The sequence below is a fragment of the Lolium rigidum genome, chromosome 3 (assembly GCF_022539505.1).
Source record: "Lolium rigidum isolate FL_2022 chromosome 3, APGP_CSIRO_Lrig_0.1, whole genome shotgun sequence".
In the NCBI taxonomy this organism is placed as follows: domain Eukaryota; kingdom Viridiplantae; phylum Streptophyta; class Magnoliopsida; order Poales; family Poaceae; genus Lolium; species Lolium rigidum.
This window is the reverse complement of record NC_061510.1, coordinates 409,547,264-409,565,979: the sequence shown is the minus strand read 5'-3', so window position 1 is coordinate 409,565,979 and position 18,716 is coordinate 409,547,264. Positions and strand designations below refer to the sequence as shown.

The 18,716-nt window shown below is 45.7% G+C and overlaps 3 protein-coding genes across 3 annotated transcripts; all 3 read left to right on the top strand.

Moving 5' to 3' along the window:
* Window positions 1-6,011: 6,011 nt before the first annotated feature.
* Window positions 6,012-6,807, top strand: LOC124701039 (zinc finger protein ZAT5-like). Its single transcript, XM_047233094.1, has one exon. The coding sequence runs from the start codon at window positions 6,085-6,087 to the stop codon at window positions 6,595-6,597; it is 513 nt and encodes a 170-aa protein (XP_047089050.1). The 5' UTR covers window positions 6,012-6,084; the 3' UTR covers window positions 6,598-6,807.
* A 1,886-nt stretch (window positions 6,808-8,693) lies between these two features.
* LOC124701038 (zinc finger protein ZAT8-like) lies at window positions 8,694-9,227 on the top strand. Its single transcript, XM_047233093.1, has one exon. The coding sequence runs from the start codon at window positions 8,802-8,804 to the stop codon at window positions 9,225-9,227; it is 426 nt and encodes a 141-aa protein (XP_047089049.1). The 5' UTR covers window positions 8,694-8,801.
* Window positions 9,228-12,898: 3,671 nt separating this feature from the next.
* Window positions 12,899-13,657, top strand: LOC124701036 (actin-depolymerizing factor 3-like). Its single transcript, XM_047233092.1, has 2 exons — window positions 12,899-12,985; window positions 13,114-13,657. Exons 1-2 carry the CDS (start codon window positions 12,983-12,985, stop codon window positions 13,537-13,539), a joined length of 429 nt encoding a protein of 142 aa, XP_047089048.1. The 5' UTR covers window positions 12,899-12,982; the 3' UTR covers window positions 13,540-13,657.
* Window positions 13,658-18,716: the final 5,059 nt, after the last annotated feature.

Sequence of the window (18,716 nt, the reverse complement as noted above, 5' to 3'; positions counted from 1 at the left end):
CTTCCTCATATTATTTAGAGCAATCTTCTTGATCTTATCATAATATCTATCTTTCTTTTGGTATCTTCCTTGTGGTTCATTTGGTTGCTTCCTTCATTTGTTGAAGCTTCTTGACTTTGTTATATTTTTGCAATCTTTGATCCTCTGTATAGTGTGATTCCTTCCGAATATTCATCAGTGGATACATGCATTTGATTCCACTCAAATTATGAGAAATGCACACGATATGGAGGAACTCCCACTATATTGGCCTTCTAAATGTTTCACCCATTTTGGCAATTGGTGCCAATGGGGGAGAAGTTTGGAGGGTTAAAAGTAATTTGGTATGTCTTTGCTTTGTGCTTAAGCATGTGTCATTCTTGCATTGCATCTTGTTGCTTTGCATAGTTAAATATTTAGAGGAAACTTCACTAGGCTTTAAATGCCAATGTATGCAATGAAATTCAAATTCATTCAGACATACATATATTATGGGGGAGTTTTCTCTATGTATTCAACTTGTTTGTTACTTAAATTCCTTATATAAACCCTCTCAAAGATGTTGTCATCAATTACCAAAATGGGGGAGATTGAAAGTGCATGGAGCCCCCATGTGTTGTTTTGGTAATTAATGAAAATCCCTATGGACTAATGTTTGCATTGAGTTATATTTGTATGAGTTATCCATAGGCAATGCTTGAACCATATGTTGGCTTCAAGGTTGCAATAAGAATATATTGATGAAGAATATTAAGTGTCTAGTATGTCTTGAAGATGAAGATAAAGTGAGCCCTCAAAGTTAACTTCAAGACATCAACATGATGAAGAATAAAGAAATGATGTGCAAGTTCAAGATGAGCCATCTCGAAGAGATCATTTGCTTGAAGCTTTCCATCCATATGGTGATCATGGATATGTAAAGATGCGCCAAAGAATAAGTTCTCCCATGGTGGAATATGGGGGAGCAATCCATAAGACTTCGTCAAGCAAGCACAATCAAGAAAGGCGTTCCATCTTGTTGAGGTCAAGATCGTCATCATCGAGCTCAAGAGGAACGCACAAGGTTAAGGTTTGCTCTTGATAGGGTTCCTTTTTTACTGGTCTCGTGGTATAGTTGGAGACCGGTTTATAGTTTAGTTGTCGTACTATCAAGAGGGCTCTCGAGTGAGTAACTCGATCGTTTCCTTCGGAGAGCTCAAACCTTTGCATCCTTGCATCATCTTTCTTAGTTGTTATTTCGATCTTATCTATGTGATGTTTTAGAGCTTGTGCTTATTCTCATGACAAGCTCTAGTTCATCAAGAATGTTTTTTTGCACGGACAACTTGTTGCAATTTCAAGGTTGGAGGTTTTACCGGAATGTCTTTTTTAGATAGGTCAAAACTTTCATCATTTGTTTCTATCCTACCTTGCTAGACTATGATGGTTCCCTGCATGATCTTGTAGAGCTTTTTACTAGCTTCGAAACGAGCACAAGATCATCAAAATCTCGTTTTGATGTTTCTGCAGTTTTTTTTTGGGGGGGGGGGGGGGAAATTCCGGCCCGGATTACAAAATTTCCGGCCAAATGTCCGGGCCCCTTACTGCGAGCAGTTCCCTCAAGTCCTTAGCCGTTTTTCGAAGCCCGCGGGGCGGAAATTCCGGTCTGGGACTCCAAACGGTCATATTCCACTAGGAGGGGGTATATAAGACCCCCCTTCTTCCTCCTTGGGCTGATTGCTTCTTCCACTCTCTCTACTCCATTGTTTCCCTTGAGAAGCTTCCTCTCCCTCTAATCCCTCCATGATTCTTGCACCTATTTGAGAGAAAAGAGAGAGGAGATCTAGATCTACATCTTGACCAATCAAATCCCTCTCTTTGTGAGGGGAATCCACTAGATCCAGATCTTGGAAAAATTTGGTGTTCCTCCTCTTATTTTGTTCTTCCTCTCTTATTTCCCCAATAGCTTTTGTAGTTTTGTTGGAATTTGACAGAGAGGGACTTGAGCATCTTTGTGATGTTCTTGCCATTGCATTTGGTGCATCGGTTTGAGTTCTCCACGGTGATTCATGGTGGTGAAAGCTAGAAGGTTGTTACTTTTGGGTTCTTGGAACTCTAGACGGATTCTAGACCTTTGTGGCGATTTGTTGGGAGCCTCCAATTAACTTATGGATGTGTGCCCCAACCTTTGTGTAAGGCCCGGTTTTCACCTCGAATGAAATCCCTTAGTGGAACCGTGACCTAGGCTTTTGTGACGAGGGTCACCGGAGAATAAGGTGAGGCGCCTTTGTGATGCTCGGTGTGTGGTGTGACTACCGCATCTTGGGGTGATGCCTTTGTGGCGTTGGTGTGCATCGATCAACCACACCTCAAGGTGAGGCCTCTTGTGGCGTTCGGGAGCACTAAGCCACCGCACCTCTCCAACGGAGATTAGCACTCGCAAGAGTGTGAACTTCGGGATAAATCATCGTCTCCCGCGTGCCTCGGTTATCTCTGTACCCGAGCTCTTTACTTATGCTCTTTTATTTCTGATAGCCATCGTGCTTGAAGTTATATATCTGACTATCACCGGGAGTGATGTTTTGGCACATGGGAGCGTATGCTCCCTTTATTTTGAAATACATGTGAGACATATTTTAAAATGTCAAAAAATTGAAACAAAAAATTCGCACGTACATCTTCATGTGCTATGCGCTCACAAAGTCGTTTCATGAAAAATCGACATGTCATGTGGCGTGTGTAAAAAAGACAAAATTTGGTGCTGAAACAAAGACTTGTCACAAGATAAATTTTCTCTTTTTCGCTTAGACTACAAAAAATATTATTTTTTCGTGAAACTTGACGAATACACATATATTATGGAGATGTACATGTAAATTTTTTTGACAAATTTTTTTAACATTTAGAAATATGTTTTTATGGTAGAGGGATCATACGCACCTGGGAGCCGAATTGAGTTTCTGACTATCACCTAGTTACTTATATTGCTTAGCATAAGTTGTTGGTGTACATAAGTGAAACATAGTATATAGGCTTTGGGCTTGACAAAGTAAACGCTAGTTTTATTCCGCATTTGTTAAGCACATCTCGTAAAAGTTTGAAACCACCTATTCACCCCCCCCCCTTCAGGCGACATCCGTGTCCTTTCAGCGGCAACCCTAGTTAGGATAGGATTTTAATTATTAGCTATTTTTCTTTTTATCACACTTTGTATTTGGTTTTCTATCAATTAGTATATTATTTCAAAAAAAGAATGTCAAGCCGTTGGGCTAAACTGATCCAAACGGACAAACAAAGCCGTCCAGTCATTTGATGTCCACGGCCCACCCCAAATAGAGAAATAGAAACTTTTTCTTGTCAAGTCGAGCCAACCCTCACAGCCACAATGCAGACCACCATCACTTTGCAGGCTCGCACTGATTTTTTTAATCCTGTTGGATTCAGTCTGGTAGGAGCTGGGCATCCTTCAAAAAGCCAGCTGACCATACTTGCAACAGCCTATAAGTAAGTATCTTCATTATCTTGACTACCTATCTTTTTTCTAATACATGTGAAATTTGTGACGATTCTTTTGCACGAGCGCACAAGTGATTATTATTGTCAACGGTGATCAAGTGTCACTTCAGTAGCACACACCAGTTACATATTACGTATGGGTGTGGTACTGCGTAGGATTTCTCTATTTTTCTTGCATGCAAGGTGTTTTTTTTTTATCTGAACTACCAAAAAAAAATTGCAAAAATTCCACCCGACTACTAATAATCATCAACATCAGTGCAAAGAGGCATGAAAGTAATAAAAATTACAAAGAGGTCATTAGACCACGTAGCGACAACTATAGACACTAGCGTGAGCCGAAGGCACGCTGCCATCCTCGCCCCTCCATCACCGGAGGGAAAGCTTGTCGTAGTAGAGCTTGTTGTAGTAGATAGAAGGGAAGTCGTCGTGCTAAGGCCCCAGAGGACCAGCGCACTAGAGCATCAACCATCGCCAATGATGAGAACCGTAGATCGGAAGAGACTGGCCTGAAACCACACCAACAAACACGAAAAACAACCGGATACCGGGAGATCCGCCGGACGCACAACTCCTCGCGCCCTTTGCCAGTGCTAGACGCACCACCGGTGCGAGGATAGAGCGAGATGGACATTATTCTGACTTCAGGATGTAGTCGTCGCCGCACCATCCTGAAGAAGACACTGGAAACAAACTGATACCTTTCCGCTGATGAGAGGCCGCGATCTGCCACGCCGCCCAGGCCCTAAGGCCACAAGAGGGGGAGCGAACCGGTAGCGTCGCCGGCGAGCGGGAGGAAACCCTAGATGGATTTTCTAACGATCGCCTCTTGTCCTGCCCTGTACGTGTTCGGTGTTTTGCAAGTTTAACTACTAATTGTTTGTAGACCATAAAAGGCAATGGCATGTGAGCACAAATAAATCGAGATCATTGTTTTTATACGATCAATGAGATGTTTTATGTGAGTTAAGGAAAGCTTTTTGAGCGATCTTGCACGCGTATTTCATATGTAACTGGACCCATCTAAAAGTATAACTATTATCAGAAGTACTTATTAGTTATCATATTACTATAGAAGAAGGCGTCAAACAAGGAGCTCATCATCCTTTGCGAAGATCAAAACTACAACACCTAGCACATATTATCGAAAGACATGGGAACATCAATACCACCTAGGCAGCCATCATACCATGCTACTTAAGCATCTCTGCTACCCACCGGGATCATGTTACTTTACCATCTCTTCTTAGTTTTGCTCACTCCAAAAATGTGGTCCTCTAGACTTAAGTAAATTCTATGATCTATGATGCACTCCTTATATATGATAATCCAATGAAATATGCAATCGAGTTCAAATATGTATTAATGCTTAACTTACATTTTTTTTATAAGTGAATTCATCATTGATAGTGCTAACAAATACTTTTGCAGTATTATACAAGCACTATTGCCGTCTCATGCGTGCGTCGTGCTGCCGTATCATTAGAAGTTTTCATAAATCTAAGTCTCAAACCATAGTCTATCGTAATGCACAACGTATCGTAAAAACAATATTGCAATTCAAACTCTATTTTTTCTTTTGTAAAACGTGCCGGAATCGTTCATATGGCATGCCACGCCCAGCCTAGGAACTCATCTTGGATCGAGCATTAGTGTCAAGCACCATTAGATATGTGCAAGTCCAGAGGTAAACTTGAAATATACATAGATTAAATATTAGATTTATCCGAGTGACATCTTTTCTAGGTCAAAGCGTTTTTTATTTGGACCCATATATATGTTTGTGCACGCAGGTCAGATGGTTGTGAGTGTTCATCTTGGTAATCTCAAAAGGAAATTTAATCATATTCCTTTCCAATTTTCTATCTCACTTATAATACTCCTAAAAACGTATCTACTAGCATATAGTAGGTGATAGTATCGACCGTAAGTAAGTCACCATCACTCCATATTGCATCACGCTTCGCCTAAGCTAACCTTTATACACTCCTACCTGGCAAATCACGCATAAAGTTGAAATATCCTGGCATACCAAAAATATCCTTTCACCAAACACCAGAAAGTTCCCGCACATCGGTGTTCCCGGACTCGACGGTCACCGCATGCTCTACCAGCCTGTCTGAATGATCCCGCTGGATATGAATAATGATCATTTCCGATACTCGCGACACTTCTGATCTTGAAACACGAAACAGATCACGCTTACTATGCAACGGCGCCGCGCAGCCGTATACGCCCAGTTCAAAGTCCAAACTCCAGAGGCTTGACACTGGTTAGTAATTAACGCCACGCGTCTTGTGTGCCGTGCCAGGTGACGCCACTCCGCACCACACGTTCGGCTCGCGTCGACGATCCCATCAGTTACGTCGCGTTGCCCTCCTCTGATTGGTCCACACACGCGACAAGCAGTCGGCCCGCCCCCGCCGACTTTGCACCCACGTTAGCTCCCTCGCAGCGCCACTCACGACACCCGCCATATAAGTGCGCCGCCGGCCTCCCTGCCAACCCATCGAATCATTCATTGTAGCTCGCTTCTCCAACACAAGCAGGAACACACAAAGAAACAGACGCCGACCAATCAAGCACATAGCCAAGACAAGCAAATCGTCCATGGGAGTGGGGATGAAGCGCGCGAGAGAGGAGGAGCCCGTGTCGCTGGCGCTGTCGCTAAGCACGGAATCGACGACGTCGACCACGACATCGGGGGACTCGGCCGGGGCGGTGACGCAGAAGAAGAGGGCGCGGCGGGGGAGACCGGTGGCCACGTCGGGAGAAGGAGAGTTCGTGTGCAAGACGTGCGGCCGGGCATTCGCGTCATTCCAGGCGCTGGGCGGGCACCGGACCAGCCACCTCCGCGGCCGCCACCACGGTCTAGAGCTCGGCGTTGGCGTCGCGAAAGCAATCAGGGAGCAGAAGCGGCGAGAGGACAAGCAGTCGCACGAGTGCCACCTCTGCGGGCTCGGCTTCGAGACGGGCCAGGCGCTCGGCGGCCACATGAGGAGGCACCGCGAGGAGGTGGAGCTCAGAGGCGGCGTTGATCAGTGGGTCGTCGCGCTGCAGGATCAGCAGGTCTCGGGGCACGCTACCGACAAGACGCCCGTCTTGCTCGAGCTGTTCGTCTAGCTGGATCTGTCTTTAGAATGCAGTAGCATCGTTTGTTCGACCTTTTGACGCTGCGTTTGAGGATTTTGCTGATTACCGTTTTGGCTAGCTAGTCGAATTTCGCTGTAGATTGGTCCATTCTTTCTTGGACCATCTGGAATTCTGGATCACGTATTCAGTTGCACTTGTAAATAATTAGGACAAATTCCTTTGTTCTCTGACTAACATACCCTGTTCTAAATTCTAAATGATGTATTGATTGATGCAGTCAAAAATCTCCTCTCGGATTCTTATTCTATCAATATGGTCGACGCTAAGATGATGTTCATCCCCTTCTGGCTTGTGCGATAAGATACCTTGGCAGGATTGTTCGCAAAACAGGACTTTCCTCCAGGATCTATCCCAAACAGTTGTCACAAGTTCAAACCCGGACACCTGTACGTGCGAGGAAAACGTATCAATATTCAGTACAGTATTCACAGAAGTGACTTGTCTTAGATCAGTTATAGAAGAGCGTGCTAACACGTCCATTTATATTTCGCGGAAAACAGCCCACGTACACGCTTTATCTGCATCGTCGGGCTAAATTAGTGGTAGGCACTTCCTACAGCTCATACCTCGATTGTTGTCAAGTGGCCCTCGTTCTAAATTAGTAGACGCATTTATCTTTCTTACAATACGCAAACCTATACATTAAAAGTTGTGTACATATCGAGACAAAATCTGACCAAACCTATGGCACCTAATTTAAAACGAAGGGAATACAACATAGATGTGTCTAATTTTTAGTTGACTGGAGAACCAATAAATTCGATACAATGTACGGAGTATATCGTTTGGCGGGAACCAATTGGTTGCCAAGCATTCTTAAATAGAGTATGAGTATATGTTTTGGCCGGTGTGGAGAGGAGCGAATTTTCTTGTTCTAAAAAGGGACAAAGTCAATGAGGATTTTGATGACCCTTTTCCGGAATACCATCAGATGAGTGGCGTGGATTCTTCCACGTCCAGGACGGTGGGTCTTTGGCGACGTGGTACAGTGGAGTCTCATTGCCGTGGCACAACGGAGTCTCATCGTCGGACGCGTGTTGATGGACGCACGTAGAGCGAAGTTGTTGTTTGGCATCGTGACGGCACCGACGATCTAGCGGGAATTATGCAGATCTCTTCCCTGACGATTAGTTGGGGGATACGACGAAAGTTAAGGTTCTTGTGTGTGTATATGTGATGTGTGCTGAAGGTCTGCTAGACTGAATATGCGCTCCCGGCCTCCCGGGTGACTTGGTGATGCCCCGGATCTAACCGGTGGAACATTGTTTTGACTATAGGGCAGAAGGCTATGATGTCATTATCTCCCCTATTTTCGAGTTTGTAAGTGTGTGGTGTGGATGCTTGAGGTTGTTTGATGTTTCTTCTTGCCAAACCATTGTTAAATAAGATAATACAAATGCCATACGCATTTTATTCGTTGTAAAAGCTATTGTGGCATCCTATTTTCCAAAAAAAAAAATGTACCATCCAGATAGTACTCAATTCTTAGCGTGAGAACACCCACGACTCACACTTGATCGTTTTGAGCGAGCACACGTGGTGCACGCGAACAATTCACTGGGAAATCGGATGAACCTAGGTAGTAGGAAGAGACTTCCCCTCCGTCGAGAAGACGTACTATCGACGAAAGCCCGGTTTGGCAAGGTTGGACCGTCCGTCTACGGTCGCGTGGTTTCGCGAAGCACCCTTGTAATTCTTCTGGCGCAAGACTTGTCTCAGACTCTGAGTCGATCTGGTCTTTCATCTACCCGTCAGAAACAGGAAGTCACCGCACAACACCGTGAGCGATACTTCCGTCCCATTTCTCGGGCCCTTCCGTCCACCAGCGATATGAAGCCAGCGCACACGTACATCTACGTACATACGCCGATCCAAGCGCGTATCAAGGTCCCAGTATACCGATTAAGAAAGCGATGTGCGCGATAGAGATGGCCAAGTCGCCGCGGATCGCGACGCGCTCTGCAGACGTCAAGCCCGACGTACGTACTGGCTGGTAGCGAGCTTTTCCCATCTTCCCGTGCTCTATATAAAGTACGTCCCATTTTTTCTTCTCAATCCATCCAGTGTATAGCAAGCTCCTTCAGTTCTCTCCACACACCGATCACTTCTCACAGATTCTTGACCTCGTCGAATCACTCGGTTCCTTCTTCGACTCGATCGTAAGCAGCACGTTCATGAAGCACCAGAGAGCGGCATCAGAGCAAGCCGTGTCCCTCGCCCTCTCGCTCTCCCTCGGCGCCGTGGCCGCCCGCCACAAGAAGCTCCGCCGCGCCGGTGCCGCCGCGGCCGGATCAGGCGAGTTCGTCTGCAAGACGTGCAGCCGCTCCTTCCCGACGTTCCAGGCGCTCGGCGGCCACAGGACCAGCCACCTGCGCGGCCGCCACGGGCTCGCGCTAGCCCTCGCCGGAGACCACTACAACGTCAAGCACAAGAAGACCACTTCCACGGACGATCAGAAGCCGGCGGCAGTACACCAGTGCCATGTCTGCGGACTTCAGTTCGAGACGGGGCAGGCGCTCGGGGGCCACATGCGCAGGCACCGCGAGGAGGCCGGCGCCATGGCGCAGGCGCCGCCACTTCTGCTCCAGCTCTTCGTCTAGCTAGCTAGCCTGATTAATCGGTTCCTTCCTTCTCTGGTTAGACCCGTGCGCGCCAACGGTTTTGTGCGTTGCTGCATGCACACTAGCGTCTCCTAGGTGTCGATCGTCGTTTCGTTTGTTTGTGTACATATTTTAGGTTGACTTGTTCATTCGTTCATTGCACAGATTATATGGCATTGATTGGTTCGTTCGTCTCTGTTGTTCCAACTGACTTGGCTCCGGCCAGTTTCCGCACCTAAAATTGACTCGATCAGAATGCAACACTAAACATCCACAAGGGTGTTTATGTGTTTATGTTCCTTCTCTACGCTAGATGACTCATTGCGACACTGGATTAAGCTATAACTTCCATCTTATTTTGCTTTTCATCTTCCAGAAAGTTTTTACGAGTGCATTCTCAGCTCAACCATTGACCCTTGTATTAATGAACAACTTTGTGGCCGCGCCTATGTTAACATTATTGCATATTCTAGAAAAGGAATCGAAATGTTCGCATTTCTCCATTCACATTACTCATTTAAATAAATAAAATTGTACAAAGATGGTATGACAATCGGAGTAATATTTGATTTCCATTCTCATTTAACCAATATGACAGGCAGCAATTACATCTACTACACAAATGTATAGAGCAATGTGTTTGCAATTGTTCTTCTCCTTTAGGACGTTGATTGTCTTGTTTACCTCAGTTTTCTGAAAGTCCAGGACATAGGGAAGCAAGCTCCGGTGCTGCTGAGCCCGTGTGTGGCGCGGCTGCCGCTCGCCTCCCATTCCGCCGATGTTGCGGCTGGGTTGCTGCATCCGCTGTGATGTGCCAACTGACAGCGGCAGGCATCATGGTCACGGCTGGAGGCCATCCATTGGAAAAGCGCCAAATTGCAAGGCGCCCGCCCCCGAGGAGATGGGAGGACGAGGTTGTCCTCCGCCTCAAGTCACTCCTCCACGACTTCTCCTCCGCCGATGCAGGGATGGCCGCATCGACAGGATCCCCTACCTCTCCACCCTCTTCCTCTTAAAATCTTCAACCTCTTCTGTTGCCAATACTGGCCCTCTGCCACAGCCAAACGTCGTGTCACACCTTGTATGATTCACCACTCACTACATTGGATTATAGTATGGATACAAGGTTCACAACAGAAATTGGGGAGGGAAGTAGAGCCAAGGTGGGAGGAGAAGTTCAACAAGGGGATAGGAGGAGAGTCGTTTCAAATATTCTCTTCTTCAAGAACCAATCTAAGGTTGGGTGGTTAGGAGGGTGGTTGTACCCCCAATCAACCCCAGGTTTGACGTATGTGTGTCTCATAATGATGGAATATTCATTCAGTTGGAGACAATGTTCCCGTCATAGCGAGGCGCCTGTGGTGACTTCGTCAATTTCAAGATCCAATCCGTTGGCTCAATCTTCCGGAGGTGCTCATAGGGGTAGGGTGTATATGTGTGTGCTCATAGGGGTGAGTGTATGCGCGCGTGTATGTGAGCATCTACGTTTGTATTGTATTTCTCAAAAAAATCTCATCTTTCATGCCAATGATGTGCCCCATTTTCCCTTCTTTGTAGCTCACCTTGTCCAGCTTGTCTCGCGGTAAAGACTAGTGGGTTTTACTACTGGCTTGGGTTTCAGGTCCAGTCCTCCCTTGGGCCCATTAGCAGGTGGGCTCATGACATTCTCACCCCTTTACCAACAGATTGACCCCAAGCCAGAGCGCGAAGGAAGCTAGTCTTCAGCTTGAGGACGTTCTCCCATGTCACCAATGATGCCGAGAGTTCTGACCACTTGAACAATGCTTGCTTCGTAAGAACATGATGACGTTGTACTTTCCTGGTTGAAGAACTTGTTCGGGAACCGAATGATGTGGTCCAACATCCTCAGTAGTTCTTGATGCACTTCCTAACGTGGATCTCCACGATGCAGCAGCGAAACGTGGAGGACCGAGTGTAGTTTCGAGTACTCCGGTAGCTGAAGATGATATGGCTGCTCTCCAACTTTCTAAAGAACTTGAAATGGTCCAAAGAGGTGGAAGGCAAGCTTGCAATTGGCACAAATTCGCCACTAAGTTCTACGTACACAAAGGTTGCAAGCGCAAATACACCCAAGTGTGTATATAGATTATTATATCTGAAAACACATTGATTCGGGCATGTAAATGAGTAAACTATTCGGTGAAATATGATATGATTTTTATTGGAGGTAGTATGGTTGGCCTACTTAGACTTCCATTTATGCTCGATGCGTTTATGTACCACCTAGTGCCTAAGTGTGCTTAAGCGTGGGCTTTTTCGACGGGACATTCTATTAGACATCTATATATTACTTTTACCATATAATAGATAATAGATGTTTATGTTGTGAAAACAATATTACTATTCCCTCTGTCTCAATTAATTAACTCCGTTTTTTTTCCAGATAAGTATGTGCATGTATCCGGACACTAAATGTATCTATTAAGTGGGTATCTTAAAAAACAGTAAATTAGTCTGTGGAAGAAGAGAGTAATTTTTTCTTCAAATAAGATAAATGCTCTTGTTGAAAAGTTGTCCAAATAAACATAAACATCCATATTGAAAAATCGTTCAAACAAAATAAATGTTTGTATTGAAAAATGGCTCAAATGAGATAGTATACTTATTTAAAAGTCCATTCATTATCAGTGATTTGTTATTTACATATGTGAAAATATAATTTTTTACAACACATTTTTCTATTAATATTTTCATAAAAAACGAAAAAAAGAATGACAGAAAGAATTTCAAAATTTATAAGAAAGATTTTAAAATTATTAAAAAAGTTTAAAAACAGTGTTAGTTATTGGGCCGCATTTGGAGGCGCCCACAAAAATAGCAGCATCACGCGGGAGCTACTCGCTGGCACTGAGCGGTAAATCCATGGGCTGCATAGTGTACTTTTTTTTTAGAAACACAGTACAAACAACGGTCAAGTAGTCAGATGAACTCTCTGCTCAGGGTTTGCGCGAAAGGATCAGCGCTGCAAAGCGAATGACAGGGGACTGATTCAGTCTAATCCCAATTCGTCGCGTTGGAAATCGTCAGTTTCAGTTGGCCTGTGCGACGGATGAGCAGAGTTTAGCAGCACGACAGGGCAGATGGAGCTGGCCACCCGCACGTCGGGGTCGACGTCGGCGACTTGTCGCCGTGTGGGATGAGACGGTTAACGCGATTACTCCTTGCTGTGCCACACCTGCAACGGAGCTCAATTAGGTGCGCTAGATCGAAGCACCACATATGCCTGACAGCCTGCCAGCACGAGCTTGTCGTACTAATCAGTTCAGCTTCAGTAACCAGCAAACGAAGCTTCCACTCCGATTGGCAGGTGTAGCGTAGATGCTCAAGTGTACAGACCCACCGCAGAATCAAAGTCGAATATCCAGAAATTCAGAGTCGTATGGTACTCTCCACTAGAGCTAAAATAATCAAGCAAGGATAAAGCTTATTCAGCATACACATCCTCCCCGCTGCCGACCAGGCAACACCCGATTCGAGGCCACGTCCACGCATCCAGAACAGTCGGCCGAGAGCGACACCCCAGCTAGCGCCCGCCCCCACGTGTACACGCCTCCTTCTCCACAGCTTGCCTCGCCGACATGGGCATGGACATCCTATAAAAGAAGCAGAGGAGATCCTATAAAAGAAGCAGAGGACATCCTATAATTAACAGCAACACTGAGATCACTGCAAATCCCCAGCTTTCCTGAGTGACATCGTTGAAGCATCACCACACAGATTTCTTCAGATCAAGAATGGTAGGTTCTTCCTCCGCTTTCTCCTGATTAGTTCAAGTTGTGTCAGACTGTCGGTTGCGAATTTGTGAACGCAAATTGATAGACTGAATTTGTGAACGGATATTGATCGACTGAATCTGTGTGCGCAGGCGAACGCTGTGTCTGGAGTGGCGGTGAACGAGGAGTGCGTGAAGGCGTTCCAGGAGCTGCGCGCCGAGCGCGCGCACCGGTTCGTGGTGTACAAGCTGGACGACGACCTGCAGCAGGTGGTGGTGGACAAGGTGGGCGGCGTCGAATCCAAGTTCGACGACCTCACCGCGGCGCTCCCCGCCGACGACTGCCGCTACGCCGTCTACGACCTCGAGTTCATCGCCGACGACTCCGTCGGCGACACGCCCCGCAGCAAGATCTTCTTCATTTCCTGGTCCCCGGAGACGGCAGACATTAAGAGCAAGATGGTGTACGCGAGCTCCAACGAGGGGTTCAAGCAGGAGCTGGAGGGCGTGCAGTACGACGTGCAGGCCACCGACCCCAGCGAGCTCACCCTCGAAATCCTCAAGGACCATGCCACCTGATCGCTCCGAAGCTCCCCAAAAGAATTGTATCTTGCTTTGATCGGGTGTCGGTCTGCAGAATGATTTTTCCCTTCCCTGTAACGCGTGGTGTGTGAAATAATTGACTGATTGATTGATTGATCCCTTCACGAAAAGAAAATGAGTAGTAATGATAATCGTTCGGTGGTCGACCTGTCAGGTTTTATGAGTTTCTGTTTAGTCGACGTGACGTGAATTCATTATGCAGGTGTCAGTTGTTGCTAGCTGTTGCTGTTCATGTCCCTCCTTATTCAGTCCCCTCATTAGCAGTCCGAACAGTGGCTTGGGGTGATTTCCCCGAAAAAAAAAACGTAGTATTCAGGTGATTTGCAGGAGTCTGAAGGATGCTGCTGCCAGTCCAGGAGATTGTTCACGAACCGGTGTTTTATCAACAGCATTAGTATTGAAGATTTAATATTACTTTCGTTTCAAGAAATAAGCGCAGGCGCACATGCATTTCAAAACAAATTTTAATTAAATAAATTGAGCAACAAAATATTAATTATATTGTATGTAATTGATATTGTTTAATTTATATTAAAACACACTTTCTAATGATGCTAATTTTAAATTAAAAATATTTATATATTTAAAATAAATTTATTTCGAGAAAAACACGCAAACGAGGACGCTTTTGAAGTGGAGGCAGTATTAAGTGTTGGGGAAAAAAATTGCTACTCTTAGTTCTTGTTATCTTTGGGGATGATCCAACGAAAAACACTACCATTTGGTGGGCTGGTCTGATGTTTGCTTACCAAAAGACCAAGCTGGTCTTGGAATTCTAATGACTATTGCGTGCTTGTCACTACTACATCATCTTAAGGTTCCTTTGATTCATAGGATAGAAAAATATAAAAATAGGAAAAGCATAGGGTTGAGATGGTTTATTTGCATCCTATGGGAAGATGCAGTGCGTTTGATTGTAGCAAAGGATTTTTTTCATGAGTTATGATCTAATGTTTTTTTCATATAGGATTTACACTACAAGATTTCTATAGGATTAGTTTCTACATGATGTGTTTCTATAAATAAAACAACTTGTATAGGAAAATTTTCATAGGATCCAAATCCCGCACAATTCCTTTACAAGTCCTATGAATCAAAGGAGTCCTAAACCTCTTGGTGAGCATGTATAAGAGGAGGCCCATCAGCGACTCCGTCATGGCGCTCATTGCAGGCCCATCACAAAATGCTTTCATCCAACGGAACCATCCAATGGGTAGCCAAAGGAATAACATGTAAAATAACGTAGCTCTTGGTTGGAAAATAAAAATATTACACATAGCATGTTGTTGTGTATTCAATGGTACTCCGGTGAGGGGATCCTCATGGAGGGGAGAGATAGTGAGCCAAAGGGCGATGAGTCACCAGGATGGGGTCACACAGCTTCAGATCTGGCAATGATGGTGTACGTGCTTCTGTAATTAACTATAAGACAACATGTACACAATTACAATGAGTTGAGTTGTCCCTCAAAGGCTCCCAAGATCCGGCTTTTAAACGATCTGGATCTAAGGTTACAAGCACTACTAGGAAAAGACTTATAGCCGCACTTCTTACCGCCGGCGAGTCCAATTTAAAGATGCCGGCGGTAAATTACCACCGGCGAGTTGAAATGAGGTTGCCAGGGGTAGTGCCGTTACCGCTGGCGAATTGGAGTTGGAAATGCTAGAGGTAAGGTGGGCCGAGAGCACTCAGATGGACCTTGCTTTACCGCCGGCGAGTTTGACTCGAAAATGCCGGGGGTAAGTTCACTACCGCCGGCGAATTTGTCTCGAAAATGCTAGAGGTAAAGTATGCTGGCATGGGCCGCGAGCCCGTGAATGGTCCACACGTTATGACCGGCGAATTTAAGCCATGTTCGCCGGGGGTATATCGCCTATCCCTTCCTCGTTCCTGCTCCTCCTCACCACTCATTCTCTCCTTATCGTTCTCCCGAGATCCGCCCGTGGCCACCCGACGACGCCCCTTTCCCCTCCCCTTTCAACCACGTCGTCTCCTGAGCCGCCACCCGATTCAGCCATGTCGTCCGCGCCGCCACCCGGCATCTCCTCCTCGCAAATCGTCCCCCGATCCAGCCATGTCGTCCGCGCCGCCCGCCCAGCAATCGAAGCCCTCCTACCACCGCCGCCATCCCAACTCCGGGCCGAGGCAGCAGCAGCGCTACGTCCCCAAATCCGCCGCCCCTCCCGCTCCTAAACCCTCGCCCCCACCATCGCTCACCACCGCCCTCCAATCGTCGGCCGCCCCGTCCGCATCTGGCGCCGGCGGCAGCAGTAGCGCCGATGGGTTCGTGGCTTACCTGCCGCACGACGAGGCGGTCGCGGCCGGGCTCGGCGGCCTCGACGCCCAGGAGTCGCAGGTCGTCGTCGACCTCCTCAAAGACGCGCTCGCGTCGCTCCTCCGTACCAAGCCTCGCGAGTTCTGGCGCCGGGGTAACCGCAGAACTCCTATTTTACATTAGTTGAAAACCAGAAACCTTAGTTCTCAGATTGGGACCCTGAGTAGATAATAACCTGGGAGCTTGACCTGTTAATTTTCGGGTTGCTTGTTTGATTTAGCAGAATTGCTCGAATACATTTATAGTGCAAATTCTTATTCATACTTTTGTTGTTTGTGTAATTTGCTAAAGCTATGCTCTAGCGGATATCGACTCGTTCAGGTGGGTTTGATCAGTAAAGATGACCAAGTGCTTCATAGTTGGGATTTAAAGACGTTTCTTATCTCATTAGTAGTGTATAGTTTACCTTCCATAACCTAGAATGTATTACGTTGTATAAGGTGTCTTAGATTGAGGATTAGTTCATGCTTGAACTCATACCTAGTTTATATACATGATCTCCACGCCAGGGCAGTCACAGAGGCGGCGCCGGTCGGGCATTTGCCGCGATGCGGAGCCCATCGAGCTCGTGCAGGCGGTACCAATCTAGCATCTCATTGCCAAATTTGATTGTGCTAGTTCTTATGACTTGCGATCTAATCCTCGAGCTAGTTAGGTATGACATCGTGGGGCGGCTGCACGATTTTGGGGATAACAGCAGCGTCATCCAGCAACGAGATATTCTGCATATCTTGTCCCAGATAAGTAGAGTAGTATCTTACTTGTACTATTTTTGTGTGCAATGAATTGAGCTCCTGACTTAATTATAGGATGCGGAATCTGGCTATTATGTTTCATACTACCTGTGCTTAATTTGGGCTTGTATGTTTATCTTGTCTGGTTTGGTTGCGGCAGGCCTCTTTTTTATAAGCATGCCGTCTGATGTTTGGCAGACCGGCGGTTCTGTAGATGCTAATGGTAGAATAACAGAAAATCAGCTTATGAAGAGATGGGGCAGTGAGACTAATTAATCACTAACCATAGCATCGAGGTTTGCGGAGAGGGCGAGGGTGGCTGTGAATCCGATAGGGAGGAGGCTGTTCGAGGTTATGGAGGCCAAGCACAACAACCTGTGTGTTGCTGCGGATGTTCAGACAGCAAAACAACTGCTTGAGCTCGCCAACAAGGTACAAAAGTCATAAGCAACTTGTATTTTGTTAGTGTTCATGAGCAGATGGGTTAGTTAGACACTTGAATTAAATCACGTCAGCAAGTCACTTGTCATTTTGGATGACACTGGCTTATAAGTTATACTGCTGCTATCCATGGTGTTAATAAGCAGGAAGATTGTCCTTAAAAAGCAGCAGTGCCTGCCATTCATTGTGTTAATAAGCATGTGTTCATAAGCAGGAAGACTTTATAGCTTGTTAGTATAATATAAAAATCAAGATGCTTTTGTTTTGCATTCGTTGTTTGATTACAAGCATATTGTTGGTTATGGTAAACTGCCAGAACTCATTTTTGTTTCGCTGTTCCAAATGAACTGCATGACTTATGTATTACTAGCTGATTAGTCAAGTACCAATTTTATCATTTTCCGTTTTGAGAGATGTTCACTGAATCCTAGAGTACCAAATCTATCATTTTCTTGTATTATTTTAGTCACTAAAAATTGAAATGAAATTGCCAATTTCATACTGCTCATGTTTTTCTCATTAACACTAGTTCTAACTCATGGAATTCTTTTATGTGATTTATTTCTTTGGTTGAACTAAACAAACAATAATGATACTTTCATGTGTAGGGAGCTCGGCTCGGAGTCCGAGCACGCAGGAGGAGGAGCTGGCTGGTGGCGATTCAGCGAGTAGGCTGGCCGGCAGCGGAGAAGCGAGAAGCCTGGTGAACTTGTATCTATTTGTGTAATATTTGCTAGTTGGAGATGAAGTTTGAACCATATGGTCGACTTTCTACACTTGTGTTATTGATGCATGCATGTTATGAACATTTGGTTACTTTCTATATCTGTTGTGTTACTGATGTGTATCTTATGCTGGTATTTCTCTGTATATTTTGTGTATATACTGTGTATTATGGTGTACAGTGTAATTCGAGATTTTTTTTTTGGTTCATGTTATTATTACCCCTGGCGATTTTTTAGTATTACCCCTGGCTAGAACGTAAGTGCCAGCGATACACAAAGTTACCCCCGGCGAATAGGCTAGGTGCCGGCGGTAACAAATACCGCCGGCGAGTGGAGAAGGTGCCAGCGATAAGTAGGAGTTACCGCCGGCGAACACGAAAGCGCCGGGGATAACAACTTACCACCGGCGAGGTGATCGCCGGCGAATACAAAAACGCCGGCGGTAGGGGTTTTTGGTGCGCCGGCGGTAAGTGATTTTGTAGTAGTGAAGGGTAGAGATCCTACCAGATATGACTAAACCTAGACTATGCAAAGTATTCCTTGTCATGCATGTCATGGATACGATCGACCTTTGCCATAGGCTGAGATTCGAACCCATAGCTGATGATAGAACTAGAATATATATCTTTTGTTTTATACTCACGCGAGCTTGCACTTGTCTCCAGACCGGATTCCCCCTTCGTTATTCTGCGGTAATTGGGCCGCCCGGTTGTATGGCCTCACCACCATCTGTGGGCCAACCGGACTTGACGGGATCAAGGTCCTACCATGGTATACCTAGTTTTCATATCCACGACATAACTCAAAGTAAAGCACATAGTCCCCCTCCCCCGGTTTGTACTTTATTATTTTTCCGATGCTATCAAGCCAATTCCCAAAAAAGTTACTGATATTATTTTGGGGTAATACATCAAAGGC

Bases quoted from the DNA above. Each gene is read 5' to 3' on its own strand.
- LOC124701038 (XM_047233093.1), top strand. From the start codon at position 8,802: ATGAAGCACCAGAGAGCGGCATCAGAGCAAGCCGTGTCCCTCGCCCTC.
- LOC124701039 (XM_047233094.1), top strand. From the start codon at position 6,085: ATGGGAGTGGGGATGAAGCGCGCGAGAGAGGAGGAGCCCGTGTCGCTG.